Source organism: Xyrauchen texanus, chromosome 10 (genome assembly GCF_025860055.1).
Source record: "Xyrauchen texanus isolate HMW12.3.18 chromosome 10, RBS_HiC_50CHRs, whole genome shotgun sequence".
NCBI lineage: Eukaryota > Metazoa > Chordata > Actinopteri > Cypriniformes > Catostomidae > Xyrauchen > Xyrauchen texanus.
The window spans coordinates 24,072,011-24,091,376 of NC_068285.1; the positions used below are offsets into that span (position 1 = coordinate 24,072,011).

A 19,366-nucleotide genomic window follows, 5' to 3' on the forward strand; every position below is an offset into this window, starting at 1 on the left:
AAAAGCTGAAAAAACAACAACGAAATGAAGCCACAAGACAACAGAAAAGCCATAGCACAATGGAAATACGTCCCAAGACAACAGAAAAGCTAAAAAGACAACAGAAATAAACCACAACACAACAAAAGGAAGCCATAAAATAATGCTTAAAAATATTTATTTTCTGTTCATTTGATTGTCGCATCTTATTTCCATTGTGTTGTGTCCTTTCTGTTGTGGCTTAATTTTATTGTGCTGTGGTTTATTTCCATTATGTTTTCAATTTGTGTTCTGAGCAAAGTGATTTTTTTTTGCTTTGCTTATTTTGCATACATTTTATACATTATATGCACTGCTGTATGTGATGCAGTATGCACTAGTATATGCATACATTCTTCACATATGTGGTGCATACTATATTGTGAATATTCTAAATTACCTACTACATTGAGTAAACTATTGACTATATATATAAAGTTCTCAGCACAGTATAATTATCACTTTGCTCAGAACACAAATTGAGATACATTCCACAAATTGTTTCAGCCTGCTATTTTTAATCTAATAGTAAAATAGTCAAAAAGAACTTCAGTGAAGTTTGCCATTTTTTTTAGGAGCTTGTAGTGCAGCTAACTATTTTATCAAACAGGTAGTTTGAGTGTTGCTATCTTTGTATCATCAGCAAGCTTGTAGCTTGTCATGCTACATTTTAAAAGTATACACTGTAAATAGGCAGACGTATACATACATATCTAAAAAGGACACATGTTAAAGAATCAAGACAGACAACAACATACAGGTACCAACAGAAATAAATGACATCACCATGTCTTTTTTAAGTCAAGTGGATCAGTATAAATCATGAAGAGATCAGAAATTCTAGCTGGAGAAAATTATGTTCTATTAAAATCACCAAGCAGCATTGATTCATGTCGATAATTAAAGGTTTGGAATCATAAGAATTAACCAATACGGAATGTGACACTGTTTAGAACTTTTATTTAAAGAAATGTCACATTAACAACCAGAACACAAGGACATTCAGGTAACTTGTTTCATCTTTGTCAAAAATATCAGAGAGAATAAGGGGAACCGATCAGCTGTTAAAAGAGCAATTCAAAACAAACGTCACTTACTGTAACAGGTTTAGCATTGCCTTCCAAAGTGACATGGTCGATCTAAGGAATATTGGAATCACTGGTGTATGCATTGACAGTAAATGATGTAGTACTTCATCATAATCGGATCTAATGGTAAAAACCAACTAAACAGGGAATACAAGAGAAAAGAAATGTGAAGAACTACATCGCAGCCCTGAGTCAAGCATTTCTGTGGCTGTAATTCCATCCCTCCCCCAATTGCAAAATCCAAGGCACTCACACCGAAAAAGCATTTATATTGATTAGATGATCCACGAGCAGCTGTTTTCATCAGCGTGACTCAACATGTATTTAAAGAAATATGCAGCATTCTTAAAGGGATAGTTCACCCAAAAATGTAAATGTACTCCATTGAAAGCACCAACAGAGTTGAAATATTCGTCTAAAAATCTTCATTAATGTTCTGCAGAAGAAAGAAAGTCATACACATCTGGGATGGTATGAGGGTGAGCAAATGATGCCATAATGTTCAATTTTGGGAGAACTAATCCTCATTGAACATTAGTTTTATGCATCCGATGGTCTACTTTAAATTATCTCATGATTGCATTGATAAAAATTGCCATTTTTGCCTCATTCCTATTGTTAACTTTTGTGTAACATTATGCTGAGATCACATCTATAAGCTCGAGGACATGTAACTGGCAGTGAATATAAAGGATTGAGGACACAGGGGCTTCGCTGTAGAACCAGGGACATTGCCATGAGAATACGATTGAGACTGTTGCCTAGGAAATGCCTGAATAAGGAGTGTTCTGGATTCTGTCACACACCACAGTTACATACGCCTGGGCTTTCAATATTGCACTGAAACATTGTGAAAGTCAAATGTAAATCTATCCCATATGACCCCCCCTAGTTAATGAATATTGTCTAAATTTGAACATTCACATCAATTATGATGTTAAATTAACTCCGGACTGGAGTGAAATCAACTGGCATGCACAATCTCAGTCTTTCTCGATCTGTCATCCCCTTACTCGCTCACTTGATTTCAATTGCAAATGTTGTTTTTCCTCTCTCAAAATGAGTGAGCACTAACAGAAAATAAAAACCATTTTACTTCCGTTTTAATACGGGTTGATTTTGTTGTAGTGTTATGTTTCGATTAAACATTCTCACACGCACACGCAAATCAGAAGAAACGCTCAAACTTCATCCTCCCATGTTTGAGAAAGTCACATGATCAAACAGCGGTAGGAGTATCCTACAAAACTCCAAAGGAAACTTGCATCCTGCCACTCGTTTTCTGTTTTTGTTATTGATTCTCTTCATCTTGAGAGAATGCATTCCTATTGGTTGAGGAAGAGGAGCAGGATGTAAACACTGTGTAGCTGTCATTACGGCATTAAACATGCCTCAAACAAAGTTCTTTGTGTATTCATTCCATATTGTGTAGTTCCATAATGCTTTAAGTACTTCCTCAGATTTGTTTTCTATATATCCAAATATGAAATATTTTACATGGTAGCTCCTTGATTTTCTTCTTGTATATCCAGTAGGTTGTATTGTATGTACATAGTATTTATATGTCACGTTGCATTGTATTTATTTTGTGTAACTTGTTCAGGTCATCCTGCTACCAGGCAACTGCTCAGCGAACAAGCCATGCCTCCCATAGCCACATCCCCACACAGTGTCTCATAGTGGTGTGGAGCCAGGACAGGGCAGAGTTTAGAGGTTGACTGACAGCTTGACTTTTTATGGCATCTCTCAGAGGCTCCTCCTGTCAGATTATGACACAGCATCGGCAGAGACGCTGGCCACTTCCATGCACTGAGGGAGGGGGTGTGACTGGGGCAAAGTAGGCGTGGACTTTGATATCAGGAAGGTGAGCCTGCAGAAGAAAAAAACAGCAGAATGGCAGAAAATGCAGCATATGACATTATAACACCTAACCAAGTATGATACAACTGCTTTCCAGCGATAAGTAATACTTCTGTCTTTGGATAAATTGTGCTTCTTTAGCTCAGATCATACAAAAAAATAACAAAATTTTTCAGGCTGGAAACATGGAAGAGATTTATCGCTTGCCATCTGGTTAGGATACAGTGTAACAAGTCACACAGTCATGTGTACAGTAAAACAAAGAAGCAGGTGTACAATGTGGGTCTCCACCAACCTTTAATGGTAGCACTGCAAACAACTATTGTACATTTTAATTTTGCAAATATATCCGGATCATTTTAGTCTGTATATGGTTGATACAGTTTAGACTAAGTGTGGTAGTTGTGATGTGGTCCAGCTATTGTGTTTCACAGACCCGAATGCGTTTGATGCCCGCGCGGGTGACCTGCTGGCAGTCATAGAGCTCAATGCGTTCCAAACGCTGGCAACTTTTGAGATGTTCCAGTGTGATGTCTGTGATCAAGGGGCAGTTGTCCAACTCCACGACCTGCAGACGCTCATGACCACACGCACTGCTGCTCAGGTGTCTGATTCCATCATCTGTTATCAACTCACAGTGAGACAGGCTCTAGAACACACACACACATATATGCAGACTGAGCAAGGTACGCATATAAATTAGTGAGTCACACTGGAAACAAATGTACACTGGTGGCCAAAAGTTTGGAATAATGTACATAATAGTTTGATCTTATGGAAAGAAATTGGTACTTTTATTCACCAAGTGGCATTCAACTAATCAATGTATAGTCAGCACATTAATACAGTGAAAAATTACTATTACAAATTGAAAAAAAAAAAAATCTGTTAACCAACTTCAAAGAATTCTCATAAAAAAATCCTCCATGTGCAGCAATGACAGCTTTGCAGATCCTTGGCATTCTTGCTGTCAGTTTGTCCAGATACTCGGATGACATTTCACCCCAAACTTCCTGTAGCACTTGCCATAGATGTGGCTGTCTTGTCAGGCACTTCTCACGCACATTAAAGTCTAGCTGATCCCACAAAAGCTCAATGGGGTTAAAATCCATAACACTCTTTTCCAATTATCTGTTGTCCAATGTCTGTTTTTCTTTGTCCACTCTAACATTTTCTTTTTGCTTCAAAAGTGGCTTTTTCTTTGCAATTCTTCCCATAAGGCCTGCCCCGCTGAGTCTTCTCTTGACTGTTGTACATGAAACTGGTGTTGAGCGGGTAGAATTCAATGAAGCTGTCAGCTGGGGACATGTGAGGCGTCTATTTCTCAAACTAGGGACTCTGATGTACTTATCCTCTTGTTTAATTGTACATCTGGTCTTCCACATCTCTTTCTGTCCTTGTTAGAGCCAGTTGTCCTTTGTCTTTAAAGACTGTAGTGTACAACTTTTTATTATGCAATTTCAAGCATTGTATTGCCTTCATTCCTCAAAACAATGATTGACTGACGAGTTTCTAGAGTAAGCCGTTTCTTTGTTGCCATTTTTGACTTAATCATTTCCTTAATACATAGTCTATTGCATACTGTGGCAACTCAAAAACAAACACAAAGGCAATGTTAATCTTCACTAAATGAACCAAATAGCTTTCAGCAATGTTTGATATAATGGTAAGTGATTTTCTAGTACCAAATTAGCAATTTAGCCTGATTACTCAAGGATAAGGTGTTGGAGTGATGGCTGCTGGAAATGGGGCCTGTCTAGATTTGATAAAAAATTACTTTTTTCAAATAGTGATGATGCCGTTTTTACATTAGTAATGTCTTGACCATACTTTGTGATCAGTTGAATGCCACTTTGGTGAATTAAAGTACCAATTTACTTCCGAAACAGCAAAATCTGTACATTATTCCTAACTTTTGGCTGCCAGTGTATGTGCTCTATAATTTCTTTATAGAGAGCCGCAAATAACAAGCATGGGAGGAATGCTCCCACACACTTTCTCTCAAATCCTTCTTGGCACTCACCAGCGCCTGCAGCTGAGGGCAGTGGATTGAGAGCTGAACCAGAGTGTTATCAGTCACCTAAATTGGTTGCACAAACACATCAAATTTAAATGAGCATATCTACATACCAGGATAAGAAACTGCAAGGAAACGGCAATAAAAAGGAAAACTCAAATAACCTTTAAAACTGCACATATGATGCCCAAGATTTTGTTTTATAATTATGCATTCAGTCTCAGACATTTGGCTCATTTGTCACTCCCACCTGAGAGCACCCCTCCCTGGTTTTCTATTGAACAGGAAGTTCTTGCCCCTATTTTGCCATTGCAAAGCCTGTCTATCATACTAACCGGAGAAGTTAATTACACCCAGTTATCTCGCATTTGCTCTCGGTATGGACAAAAACAATTTCTTTAAATGTTGCCTCAAGCATTTGGCTGAACCCAAAGTTGCGTATTGGTGAGTCCCCTTTCTGCTGGTCAGAGTGGATTGTGAGGGAGGTTAATATGCTCTGTGACCTATATGAGATCTTTTGAAAATATGGTTCAACATTTTAGGATTCCCAGATCTCAGTCCTTTAGGTATTTACAGCTAAGCCACCTGCTCTGTACTATTTATGGGAGTAGCACACACCCCCTAAAGCGGCAGGTACTCTGGGAGAGGTGATTACTGCCTTTGGAAAAGGTTGTGAGGCATCAGTGTATTACTCCCTGTTAATTCAGGGTCTGGGGGACAGAACTTCAACTTCTATCAAGAGATTATGGGAGAAAGATTTAAACTTGGTATTGGAGGAGGGAGTGTGGGCTAGGAGGACCCTATTGGACCCCCTCTAGTTCGTATAGACTTGGGTCTTAAAGACACACCCACCTGCTGGCAATGCCAACCAGAAGACGTGGACACAACCCATATTTTTTGGGGATGTGTCAAGATCCAAGATTTTGGTTGAGGGTTCAGAGCTTTATGTGTGACATATTGGACACTCAATATATAACTGTATATAACTGATTCCGTATTTTATGTTGTGTTTGTCTTATGAATGGAATCAATACAAATTGTTAAAGGGGTCATGACATGGTTTTTTTTATTGTATTATTATGTTCCCTTAGGTGCAATTATAGTATTAATATATTTTTTTTTAAGAAAAACTTTTAAAATCTAGTGATTTATGACCTTTTCCCACCCTGTTTCTCATCCTCTGATTCAAACAGTCTGTTTTGGGGGCGTTTTCCATTTAAGACTTCAGTGTTAACGCCCACTGTTATGATTGGCTAACGTCAGTGCCTATGTATCAATTATTGACGCCCCAGCCAGAACAATATGCAAGTAAACTAAGTAAAAACACTGTGATTATTCATAATGAATGAAATTGCGCTTTAAAAAGTAGTTTAAAGTTTAAAATAGATTACTTACAGTTTGCGTCGTCGTTGTTCCCAGAATAGTCGGCACGGACTTATCTTTGAGCAACAGTTTTCTGGCAAAGCCAGCATCATATTGAGATTTGTTCTCAAAACAATCATCCTTAAAATGTACAGAACAAACGCTTAAGTTAACACTGCCGTGACTGGAACGTCCGCAAAAAATAAACTGCATCCATTTTTCCCTGACGTCTGGATCTTTCGGCAGCTTATTCAGAGGTTTTGTTTGACCACAGCCAGGAACAGCACATCTGTGTGGCATCGTAATTTTCCTGTGCACAAGTAGTCTCTGTCAGAGCTCGCTGTCCATCGACTGAACACTTGTGAAGCGCACGGCGATACTGAAATGAGCGTAGTTGTCTTGCGCTTAAAGCGTAGTTATCTTGTGCTGGAGGCGGTCATATGCAAACGCTGGTACGTCACTTCTAACCGTCACGTCACTTCTAACCATGAATCCAGAACAAGCTGTATTTTGAGCTTGATTAAATAAATGATTCGTTTAGAATGGGGAGGACGTCTTAAAATATTAAACTTGCAGGACGTTTTAATGATACAAAGACCTCTTATATACCAAAAGATCAAGGCAAATTTGGTTTCTCATGTCATGACCCCTTTAATAACAAAAAACTGCACAAATGTAACAACATCTGAAATATCAGTCTATCAATAATGCTATTTGGCAATTTTGAGATTATCAGCATCGCTGAAAACTGTGCCCCACTTGGCAATTAAAAGACGTGGTATTTCACTCGTAACGGTTACAAAATATACCAACAGCTGCATTATATTGGTCATCTGTATTATTATATCTAAATATTTGTCATTGGAAAAAACAAATGACCACTACACAAATTTATAAATTTGAAATGTACATTATACAGTAGATGTAAATATTATGCATAATACACTCAAATGCAGCAAGAACCACACCATGAAGAATGAAATAACAAAACTATACAAATCTACATCCTCTTGCATTTGCAAATTATTTCAGGTTTCCTAAAATAAAATGGCTCAAAGCTAATGACTAGGCAATATACACCAAATAACAGCTTTTCCTCCATGAAAGGCTTTAAACTCACCAAAATACATTCCTCTAAATCCATCTTCTCCAAATCATGACAATTCTATAACAGAAGGTATAGTTTGTTTAAGATCAACAAGAATCGTGTTATCTCAGAGATGTCTTATAATCTTTGACTCATGCAGAGTTTAAGAACAGAAAGCATGCTCTCCAAAAGCACGCATTTACATTTGCATGTTTCAGGGTATTTGTGCGATTACTCACCCTGGCTAGAACAGTAAAACCAGCATCGGTCACATGTGAGCAGCGAGCAGCCTCTAGGATCCTGAGGAAACACACACAATGTGAATTAATGACTCTGTGTTGTGTGTGTGACCACATGTGTGCTTGTCTGCGTACAGATGAAGAAGGCTTTACTTGAGCTGTTGGCAGTTGAGGCCGAGTGCGGTCAGGGAGGCATCTGTAATGTTGCTGCAGCCAGACACACACACCATCTGTAGTTTGTGACAGCCCCGGCACAAACTCACAAAGCCATCATCTGTGATTTGCTGCAAGACGGATAAACCATCTTAGTGTAATATCTAGTTTGTAAGTAGAATTGCATTTCTTGGATTCTTCTGATTAATCTTTTTTCAGCATACCAAGATATATATTTAAAAATGTTATGCCACGTGATACAAAATTAAATATTATCAAATGGATAGTTCCGACTCTAAATTCTGATCGGATGAGCCGCATTTGAAGCTGTAGTAAAATGACTTTAAATGCTCACATGTGATCGAACATTCAACATTAATTTGCCAAGTTGCTACGGTGCTTAGCAACCACAAATGGCCTACCGTTAGACTAATGAAATATATTTCTTGGAGATAGAACTGTTAATTCTGATAATCATTAATAATACATAACTGTTAGGGGGCCTGGGTAACTCAGCGAGTATTGATGCTGACTACAACCCCTGGAGTTGCGAGTTCAAATCCAGGGCATGCTGAGTGACTCCAGCCAGGTCCCCTAAGCAACCAAATTGGCCTGGTTTCTATGGAGGGTAGAGTTACATGGGGTAACCTCCTCGTGGTCATGATTAGGGGTTCTCGCTCTCAGTGGGGCACGTGGTAAGTTGTGCGTGGATCACGGAGAGATCTTGACCATACTTTGTGATCAGCTGAATGCCACTTTGGTGAATTAAATTACCAATTTCCTTCCGAAACAGCAAAATCTGTACTTATTCCTAACTTTTGGCCGCCAGTGTATGTGCTCTATAATTTCTTTATAGAGAGCTGCAAATAATAAGCATGGGAGGAATGCTCCCACACACTTTCTCTAAAACTACAAATTCTGTAGCAATAAAACTACAGAATTCAATATGTTTTATATTTGTATGTATAATGTCTAAAAATGCATTGCCAACATACACTTAATAATCTCTTTCCAATAAAGTTTGATATGAATTGAACATTTCCAAATGATCCCATTTTTTTTTTAAATTCGACTGGAAATCGGCTAAAGTTTTTGCCCAACTTTGAATTACAGCATGTCAACTGATTTTATGGCATGTACTATACATGTACTGTATCAAAGATTTATATCTGTAAAAATGTGTCTAATTAACTGTATCAGCAAAACACTTTTACATGTACATATTTAACTAATTAAAATAAATGATGACTGTGGCAGGGCGGAGGGCGGGGCCGGGTCGTGGTCATACACACCCGGTCCTTTATCAGGCTAATTAAGCCTCTGAGAGGGATTAAGGCCGATGGCAGACGGTGGTGCGAGGAGAGAGAGTTTACGGACATGTCCATCTTGTGTGTTTGTGTCTTAAGTTATTCATTAAAATATTATTTATATTATCAAGCCGGTTCTCGCCTCCTCCTTCCCATTGAATCCCTTTACAATGACTAACCAATTTTCGTATTTCTTTGAGATAAAGTATAAAGTAAATACTATATATTTATGTTTTTTTTTTTTTAATGTTTGTTGTAATGTATCTTGTAACACGATTAATCTTGATTAATCATAGAAAAATGTGTGATTGGTAAAAAAGAAATAACTGATCAATTCACAGCCCTACTTCAAATCAAAGTTTGTAATGGTGTGACTCACCTCAGAGCTGGATAATTTGGTTCATTGTTTAGAACTTTTTTTATGAGGATGGATGAAATGAATGGGAATAATACTTCCAGAACCAAGATTGCTAAAGAATTGTGGGTAGGCACTTTTGCACTTTATTATAACACTGATAGTTCCGACTCTATATTCTGATTGGATTAACCACATTCCCAGCTGTTGTGAAATGTTGCTACATTGCTTGGCAACCTCAACTACATCAGGCTATTGATCTAGAGCACTTGGTGGAAGAACTCATTGTGCCTTAGAACAACCCTTACCTGGGGTAAAATCACTGTAATGCTTGGCCTCTCATGGCTTATTGCTTTATTAAAACCCAGTAAAGCAAAGAGTTGGAGTCTTACTGTGCAGGATTGCATGTTGATTGTCATGAGAACAGGACAGTGCTTTTGAAGGTGCTTCAGTGCAGTATCTTCAAGCTGAAATGACACTTAGCACAGTTACTTGATAAGTGCTCTTTCAATTTCCATGTTCAAGAAAAATAAGTGTTTTGTGTGTGGGTGAATGTATACCTGTGTGCAGCCTCTCAGGAACAGAGCTTTGAGGCCTGCGCATCCATGGGTGAGAGCCTCAATGCCATCACTCGTGATCTGATCACACCAGGACAGGTTCAGATTCTCCAACATCCGGGAGCCCTCACTAGCACACAGACAGAGCAAATTACAGCCATGATGCAACCAAAATAACCCAAGTAACTCTGCAATATTCTGCCCTACAAAGGCCTTTGCATGTCAGGATATAAACATAATACACACTAATCTACCAAAATGTAGTAATTTGACCCTTAAATGCATGGGCTTTTAACCAAACATTATTACATACTTAGGTCTTTAGCGACCCGACACTACCGGTTTTGAATAGTTTTGAAACACTCATTCTTTATTATATTTAGTTTTTCCTTCACATTATAGAACAACAGTAAAGTCATCAAAATTATGGAATAACAAATGGAACTATGGGAATTATGATGTGACAAAACAAAATCCAAAATAAATCAAAACTGTGTTATATTTTAGCATCTTCAATGTAGTCACCCATGTACTCTTGACATTTTCTCAACCAACTTCTTGAGGTATCTCCCTGGGATGCTTTTTAAACTGTATTGAATGAGTTCCCATCTATGTTGGGCACTTATTGGCTGCTTTTCTTTATTATTTGGTCCAAGTCATCAATTTCAAAAACTTGTTTTTGTTTTATTAAATATTAGTTTTATAATTAAATAAATGTATATGGTGGCACAAATATATTTTTGTCTACAAAACTAATTTCAAACAATTAAGCATACACCTTCAGATCAAAAGATTTTTAAGATCATAAGAAACATTTAAATCAAGTGTTTCAAACACGCACGCACGCACACGCACGCACGCACGCACGCCACCACGCGGCCAAAAGTTTGGAATAATCTAACATTTTGCTGTTTGCTTTAATTCACCAAAGTGGCATTCAACTGATCACAAAGTATTGTCAGGACAGGCCAGATGTAAAAAAACAGCACCACCACTATTTTCAAAAAGTCATTTATCAAATCTAAACAGGCCCCATTTCCAGCAGCCATCACTCCAACACCTTATCCTTGAGTAATCATGCTAAATGTATCTTTTGGTACTAGAAAATCTCTTGCCATTATATCAAACACTGATTAAATGCTATTTGGTTCATTAAATGAAGCTTAACATTGTGTTTGTTTGCTGACAGATTCATTGAATTCTACCCGCTCAACACCAGTTTCATGTACAACAGTAATGAGAAGACTCAGGGATGCAGGACTTATGGGAAGAATTGCAAAGAAAAAGCCTCTTGTGACACAGAAAAACAAAAAGAAATGGTTAGAGTGGGAAAAGAAACACAGACATTGGACAAGAGATAATTGGAAAAGAGTGTTATGGATCTTTTGTGGGATCAGCTAGACTTTAATGTGCGTCAGAAGTGCCTGACAAGACAGCCACATCTATGGCAAGTGTTACAGGAAGTGTGGGGTGAAATGTCATCTGAGTATCTGGACAAACTGACAGCTAGAATGTCAAGGATCTGCAAAGCTGTCATTGCTGCACATGGAGGAGTTTTGATGAAAAATCTTTGAAGTAGTTTAAGAATTTCTGAACATTGTTTTCTAATTATTCACGTTATTAATGTCCTGACAATACTTTGTGATCAGTTGAATGACACTTTGGTGAATAAAAGTACCAATTTCTTTCCATAACACCAAAATCTGTACATTATTCCAAACTTATATATACAGTGCATCTGGAAAGTATTCACAGGACTTCACTTTTTCAACATTTTGTTATGTTACAGCCTTACTCCAAAATGGATTATATTCATTATTTTCCTCAATTCTACAAACAATACCCCATAATGACAATATGAAAGAAGTTTGTCTGAAATCTTTGCAAAAAAAAAAAAAAAAAAAAAGAATGAAATCACACATACATAAGTATTCACAGCCTTTGCTCAATCCTTTGTTGAGGCACCTTTGGCACCAATTACAGCCTCAAGTCTTTTTGAGTATGATGCTACAAGCTTGGCACACCTATTTTTGGGCAGTTTCTCCCATTCGTCTTTGCAGGACCTCTCAAGCTCCATCAGGTTGGATGGGGAGTGTCGGTGCACAGCCATTTTCAGATCTCTCCAGAGATGTTCAATCGGGTTCAAGTCTGGGCTCTGGCTGGGCCACTCAAGGACATTCACAGAGTTGTCCCGTAGCCACTGCTTTATTTTCTTGGCTGTGTGCTTAGGGTCGTTGTCCTGTTGGAAGATGAACCTTCGCCCCAGTCTGAGGTCCAGAGTGCTCTGGAGCAGGTTTTCATCAAGAATGTCTCTGTACATTGCTGCATTCATCTTTCCCTCTATCCTGACTAGTCTCCCAGTTCCTGCCGCTGAAAAAAAATCCCCACAGCATGATGCTGCCACCACCATGCTTCACTTTAGGGATGGTATTGGCCAGGTGATGAGCGGTGCCTGGTTTCCCACAGACATGACGCTTACCATTCAGGCCAAAGAGTTCAATATTTGTTTCATCAGACCAGAGAATTTTGTTTGTCATGGTCTGAGAGTCCTTCGGGTGCCTTTTGCTGAGGAATGGCTTCCGTCTGGTCACTCTACCATACAGGCCTGATTGGTGGAGTGCTGCAGAGATGGTTGTTCTTCTGGAAGGTTCTCCTCTCTCCACAGAGAAATGCTGGAGCTCTGTCAGAGTGACCATCGGGTTCTTGGTCACCTCCCTGACTAAGGCCCTTCTTCCCCGATCACTCATTTTGGCCGGGCAGCCAGCTCCATGAGTCCTAGTGGTTCCAAACTTCTTCCATTTATGGATGGAGGCCACTGTGCTCATTGGGACCTTCAATGCTGCAGAAATCTTTCTGTACCCTTCCCCAGATCTGTGCCTTGATACAATCCTGTCTCGGAGGTCTACAGACAATTCCTTGGACTTCATGGCTTGGTTTGTGCTCTGACATGCACTGTTAACTGCAGGACCTTATATAGACAGCTGTGTGCCTTTACAAATCATGTCCAATCAACTAAATGTACCACAGGTGGACTCCAATCAAGTTGTAGAAACATCTCAAGATGATCAGTGGAAACAGGATGCACCTGAGCTCAATTTTGAGTGTCACGCAAAGGCTGCGAATACTTCCGTACATGTGATTTTTTTGTATTTTTTTTTTTTAATAAATTTGCAAAGATTTCAAACAAACTTCTTTCCTGTTGTCATTACGGGGTATTGTTTGTAGAATTTTGAGGAAAATAATGAATTTAATCATTTTGGAAAAAGGCTGTAACATAACAAAATGTGGAAAAAGTGAAGCGTTGTGAATACTTTCCGGATGCACTGTATATATTTGCAATTTAGCCTTTTACACTACTTAAACTATTCAGAAGAGAAAGGTGGAGAAATACTAAAAAGGAAAAAAATTATGAAGTACATGGTGTAAGATGAGGTTCTAGGTCACTAAAGACCCAAGGTATGCATTAAAGGGTTAAAGACAAATAAATTCATTAAAAAAAAATGAATACCCATTATAGTAAAAAGAAAGAAAAAAACCTTAAGAGTTTACGGTTTACTTTTTAAGAGTCACTTATATTTTAAATTCATACCATGGTGTTTTTAAGTTGTGGGAACAAACACCAATGATTTAAAGAGGTAACAACGAGTTTATAATTGTTCCCATGTCTCTGTTTAAATATTCACTCTTAGAATTTCCTGTTCCACCAGCTTATACAGTGTAATCTAATACAACTGTGGAAATGACTGTGGTTTTATTTAAGAACACATTCAATCATTAACAAAGTCACCTTCTTGACACATTAAAATCAGAGCTACGGCTTATGGATCCCATGAACACCCTTATCTCTCATGTTTTCCAATTAAACAACTGAGAACTATTAAGTTAAGAGATTCAAATTGATCTGACATTGAATTAAGCAATGAATACATGGACAACAAGTAATAGATAGCAGACATCCAAGGCAGAGCAGCAGAAACTGGTTTAACCCTGATTTAATCTTAAACCCTGGTTTAAAATAAGCAACAGCTGTCAGGCATGATAGACTCCTGATGCCCAGACTTAAGTATAATGCCAGTTAACCCGAACACTTGATAAATGGCTCATTAGGCAAAAGAATCAACCAGCCATGGTTTTGATCCCCTAGTCCTTATGACTGCCGCTCACCTTAAGGCCTTAAGTGCATGATTGGTGATAGACACGCAAGAGGTCAGGTCAAGGTGACGAAGTTTGGAGCAGAACTTGCTAAGGCTGATGCAAGTGGAATCTGTGATCTTGGTGCAGCCGTTGAGGTTCAGATGCTCAATGTTGCGACAGTTCTGAGCAAAGGTCCTGTCAATCAAATAAAACCTTACAGCTGTCGATAATGTTCAACACAAACACTACAAGCTATAACAACATGGTAAACATGACCATGGCCTCAACCAGGACCATGAGGAGAGAAAACAGCAAAAAAAAAAAAAAAAATTTGTATGTCAAATCTGAGTCTTATTGATTAAATCTGTATGTAAACATAAATAGCACTGAAAACTTTACAATGCATTTTAATTAGCAAGTAGTGCAAAAAGTAGTACAGCTCACTTCATGGAGGCATCGCCCACACTGAGGCAGCCCCTTAGACTGAGCTGCCTCAAAAAACCTCCACATCGCTTTGAGATGTTCTCCACCACTCGACCCTACAAGAGAGAGAAATACAGAGAGAGCTCAGGCACAGAGGATCAGGGATAATGTTAAAGTCTATGGATTCAGGAGACAAACTTGCTCTTTTCACCTCAATATCTGTCTGAAAGTTGAAGAGATCAATCTTCTGCCAGTTGCTTCCATCTAACGCGAGGACATTCCATGCCTATTCATCCACAGAGAAAGAGGGATGGAGGAAGTATTGTTATATATTCCTTTAAGAGATAGTTCACCCAAAAGTGAAAATTCTCATATCATATACTCACCCTCATGCAATCCCGGATGTGTATGACTTTCGTACTTCTGCAGAACATAAACGAAGATTTTTAGAAGAATATCTCAGCTCTTTTAGTCCATTCAATGCAAGTGAATGGTGGCCAGAACTCTGAAGCTCCAAAAAGCACATAAAGGCAGCATACAAGATATCCATACAATTTTAGTGGTTTAATCCATGTCTTCTGAAGCTATACAAATTGTCGGTGAAAAACAGATCAACATTTAAGTATATTAGCATTCATCGTGCATTTTGCCACCTATTGGCAGGGAGGAGAATTTATAGTAAAAAAGGAGTTAAATATTGATCTATTTCTCACCCACACCTATCAAATCACTTCAGAAAATATAGATTTAACCACTGGAGTCTTATTGATTATTTTTATGTTGCTTTTGTGTTTTGTCACCATTCACTTGCATACAGATCTGAAACATTCTACGAAAAACATTTTAGTTTGTGTTCTGCAGAAGAAAGCCCATCTGGAGTGGCAAGGGGGTGAGTAAATGATGAGAGAATTTTCATTTTTGTGAGAAATATCCCTTTAATTGTAGACTGTTTCATTTATTTTATTTGAATGAGTGGTTGAACATACCTTTGATACTTGAGCACACCTACACAATGTAACAACATCCAGGTAGGAGAAAATCCTAAGGAAGTAATGCAGGAAGGATGGAAGGAAGGATGGATGGATGGATGGATGGATAATGAGGGTTATTACAATGCAATCTGCCATATATTGCCATTAGTGCATCTGATCACACATTATTGTGACTGGCTCACCTGAGCAGAAGCTCTTTAGGAAGTTTTTTGTTGATTGGGGCCTCATCACTGTTTGAGAACACCTGGACAATATGAAATCAAAGAGATGCATTCCTATAAACCTCTTACAGAATCGGTTATGACGGTACACAGCTAATAAGTTCAGAGCTGTTTCAGACACACCTTGGCCTGGTCCAACTTTACATTTCACACGTATACAAGAGGGGTGAATAGGGAGTGTCTGCAATAGTGACTAAATGAGCCTTCATTAGATAACCCTGTTAGATTGTGACACATTCTCAAGCCCTCGCATTCAGGGCACGTAAGCAAGTCTATCAGCTTGATATAAACTCCAGGTGCAGCCGCCAACTCCAACGTTAAACGGATTCATGCTGACACGGTCAGCTGGTGCCGTTGTGTTAGGACGGGATTACCCTTGACGAACAAAAGCCTCAACACGGCACGTAAAAATAGCTCGGTCCAAAACACACAGTCCCTTCCAAACATATACGCAGGCACACACACACCCCCCACAATCACACACACACACACACACACACACACGCGCGCGCGCTTCAACACACTGTCATCCCTCAGACAAGCCTGCCACAGCCCGTTTTCGTTTGCTCGGACAAACTATAACAGCTAAACTCCCATGTCCACGGTTCACTCGATATGGATTACCTCAAATCTGCTCTTGGTGATGCCGTTCATGTCTGTTGCAGTCAACAATAAAGACAGTCCGACGCGAGCGCTGCGCACAGCAACGTTTGGGCGTTTTGTCAGCGTTGGTGATCAAACTATCGCGGGACAGAAGCGCAGATGTAACGAGTGACTTGCTAGCGGTTCATGTCTGTGCTGGTAACCGGAGAAATCCCGGGCTGGACGCCGTCCGTGCGCTCCGCTGTGAACCATCACACAGCCAAAATAACAATAATAACATGGACGAAGCAGACTGCTGCCGCTCTAACCTCACTTCCGCCTCGCGAGCAGCCTCTCTGACTACATTTCCGTTCAAGCGCAAATTCCTGCCTGAAGTGTGTGTGCTTAATCTTTAAACGAAACCAATAAAATGTAAGGTGTGTCTGGCATGTTATCTTAAAATACCCTCCTCTTATTTAGCACTTGGGTGAAGATGCACTCTTGCGATTTCAAGAGCCCAATTGAGTGGCTGTCATGACGTCACTTTTGCGGGAAAAACACGCGTGGTGGATTTGTTTTGATTGTGGTGACGCGTGGATTGGCACAGATGGAAACGCATGTATGTTGGAAATGGAAGTGTCTTCACACGAGCAACGGAGATGAGACATTTTTCCAAAAAGATAATAAGGATCATCAACGATAAAATTTTAACTTTTATTTTTTCAAATCAAATGTTATAATTCCTGCTGTATACACGATATAATGCTTTTGTAGGTCTTGAACAGGTCCAACGCATACTGTCTTTGTAAATTGTGTCAGAGAAAATGATCTGTAGTGCAGGAATGAGAAAATAATATATATTATGTCAGCATAAGTTCACATGAATCTGACTGCTGTAAGATGTTCATTTTGTACATTGATGTGAGAAAGTAAAAAAAAAAAAAAATCAAGCACTGGTGTGAAATTAAAAGGATAGTTCTTCCAAAAATGAGAATTAACAATTATTCACCATCATGCCATCCCAGATGTGTCATGTGTATGACTTTCTTTCTACTGCTGAACACAAACGAAGATTTCTATAGGAATATCTCAGCTCTGTATACTATGCAAGTGAATGGTGGCCAGAACTTTGAAGCTCAAAAAAGCACATAAAGGCAGCATAAACGTAATCCATACAATTTCAGTGGATTAATCCATGACTCCTGTAGTTATATGATATGATATCTGTGGGTGAGTAACAGATAAATATTTAAAGGGATCGTTCAATTGTTTTTCACTGTACATCTTGCCATTGCAGCCTCTTGGCACAATCATGATTACAAGCTCAGTTACACTTCCTAGTGCTTGACGCATACACATGTTTAATTGAAAATTAAATCATGATTGCCAAGGAGACTGCTGATGTCAAAATGTATTGTGAAGAAGAAGTTGTATTTTGCTATGTTCTCACCCAAAACGTATCGCTTTAGAAGACATGGATTATACCATTGAAGTTTTATGGATTACTTTTATGCTGCCTTTATGTGCTTTTTGGACCTTCAAAGTTTTGTTCACCATTCACTTGCCTCGTGAGGACTAACAGAGCAGAGATATTATTCTAAAAATCTTCGTTTTCTTTCTACAGAAGAAAGAATGTCACACATCTGGGATGGCATGAGGGTAAATAATGAGATAATTTTCATTTTTGGGTGAACTATCCCTTAAAGTCCTTTTGTACAATAAATTATCTTAGCTGCCCAGGTGGCAATATCCACAAAGAATGCAAGTTATCAAAAACAAAAAGAATGTGAAAGTGGAGATTTATAGTAAATAAAAAAGACTTAAATATTTATCTGTTTCTCAGCCTCTCCAACCACTTCAGAAGATATGGATTTAACAAATAGAGGCATACAGATTCATTTTATTCTGCCTTTATGTGGTTTTTGGAGCTTCAAAATTCTGGTCACCATTCACTTGCATTGAATGGACCAACAGAGCCGATATTCTTCTTAAAATCTTCGTTTGTGTTCTGCAGGGGGGAAAAGAAAGACACAAATCTGGGAAGGCATTACGGTGAGCAAATGATGAGAGCATTTTTATTTTTGGGTGAACACTTTAAATGGACAAAGTAAATAATTTTGACTTCCTCCCTTTGTCAGCACACCAGCAGAGGGCGAAAGATTGCACCTGTAATTAACATGTTATTTTCTGTTGGTGAGTGCCAGTTTACGGTCATTATTCTCTTATTGGAACATTGAAGTGAATGTGTATTTAGAGCGCGAGAGACCAGGCGTGAGCACGCGCGTATTTGTTTGGCTAAAGCCTCGATGAAAATAATAAGGTTAGGAATTAGTGGCACACGCAGCTCCGTGGTTGAAGTAAATAACAGTAGAAGTTTAGTTCAGACATCCCCAGCCTGTGCTGGCCAGAGTCCTGCCACTTACTCATTAAAAAACAAACATACTTGCTAGTTCACACACTCACTATCTCTTTCTCCAGCACAGACATTCAGATAAAAAGCCTTTGAAATGGTATGAATGTGTTTAGGAGTGTGTGTTTGTAGGCGAAGGTGGGGGGCAAAGACACCTATTATGCTTTCGAGTCTCATAGTGTCCAATAGCGCCCAAATTGGGCAGCTTCATCAAAGTCACTGTGTCTTCAGGTTGGCCCGAATAATTTGCCTGAATCGCTTTTAGACAGTTGGTTTTGTCCGGCTCGTTTCTGAGCTGTCATGCGGCCAGGCGCTATGGTGACAAGACGCACCTAAATTAAGACTCCGGTCCAAAAAGAGAGAAAAAAAGTAATTACACGGTGACAAACTTTTTTTTACGTGTTATTGGACCACAGACCATTATGCCCTCGACTCCCCATGGCACACTGGAACAATCCCAGTCCTTAGAGCCTCTGTTCTCAGCACAGGTTTTGAGTCATGACGTATTTACTGACAACGCCGTGCGAGTTTTCGCACGAGCGCACCAGCAGCTCGGTAATG

The 19,366-nt window shown here is 39.0% G+C and overlaps 1 protein-coding gene across 1 annotated transcript; it reads right to left on the minus strand.

Moving 5' to 3' along the window:
* Positions 1-961: 961 nt before the first annotated feature.
* LOC127650062 (F-box/LRR-repeat protein 2-like) lies at positions 962-17,348 on the minus strand. Its single transcript, XM_052135253.1, has 14 exons — positions 16,438-17,348; positions 15,775-15,836; positions 15,587-15,641; positions 14,812-14,886; positions 14,622-14,716; positions 14,208-14,372; positions 10,047-10,173; positions 9,879-9,953; positions 7,825-7,955; positions 7,672-7,732; positions 7,466-7,510; positions 4,990-5,046; positions 3,403-3,615; positions 962-2,976 (listed from the first exon to the last, which is right to left on the minus strand). The coding sequence occupies exons 1-14, from the start codon at positions 16,465-16,467 to the stop codon at positions 2,869-2,871; spliced, it is 1,299 nt and encodes a 432-aa protein (XP_051991213.1). The 5' UTR covers positions 16,468-17,348; the 3' UTR covers positions 962-2,868.
* Between the last annotated feature and the right edge of the window lie 2,018 nt (positions 17,349-19,366).

Coding starts and splice junctions, on each gene's coding strand:
- LOC127650062 (XM_052135253.1), bottom strand. CDS start 16,467: ATGAACGGCATCACCAAGAGCAGATTTGAG. Junction 15,642..15,774: donor CCTAAAGAGCTTCTGCTCAG/GTGAGCCAGTCA, acceptor TTACTTCCTTAG/GATTTTCTCCTACCTGGATG. Junction 2,977..3,402: donor CGGGCATCAAACGCATTCGG/GTCTGTGAAACA, acceptor TTTCTTCTGCAG/GCTCACCTTCCTGATATCAA.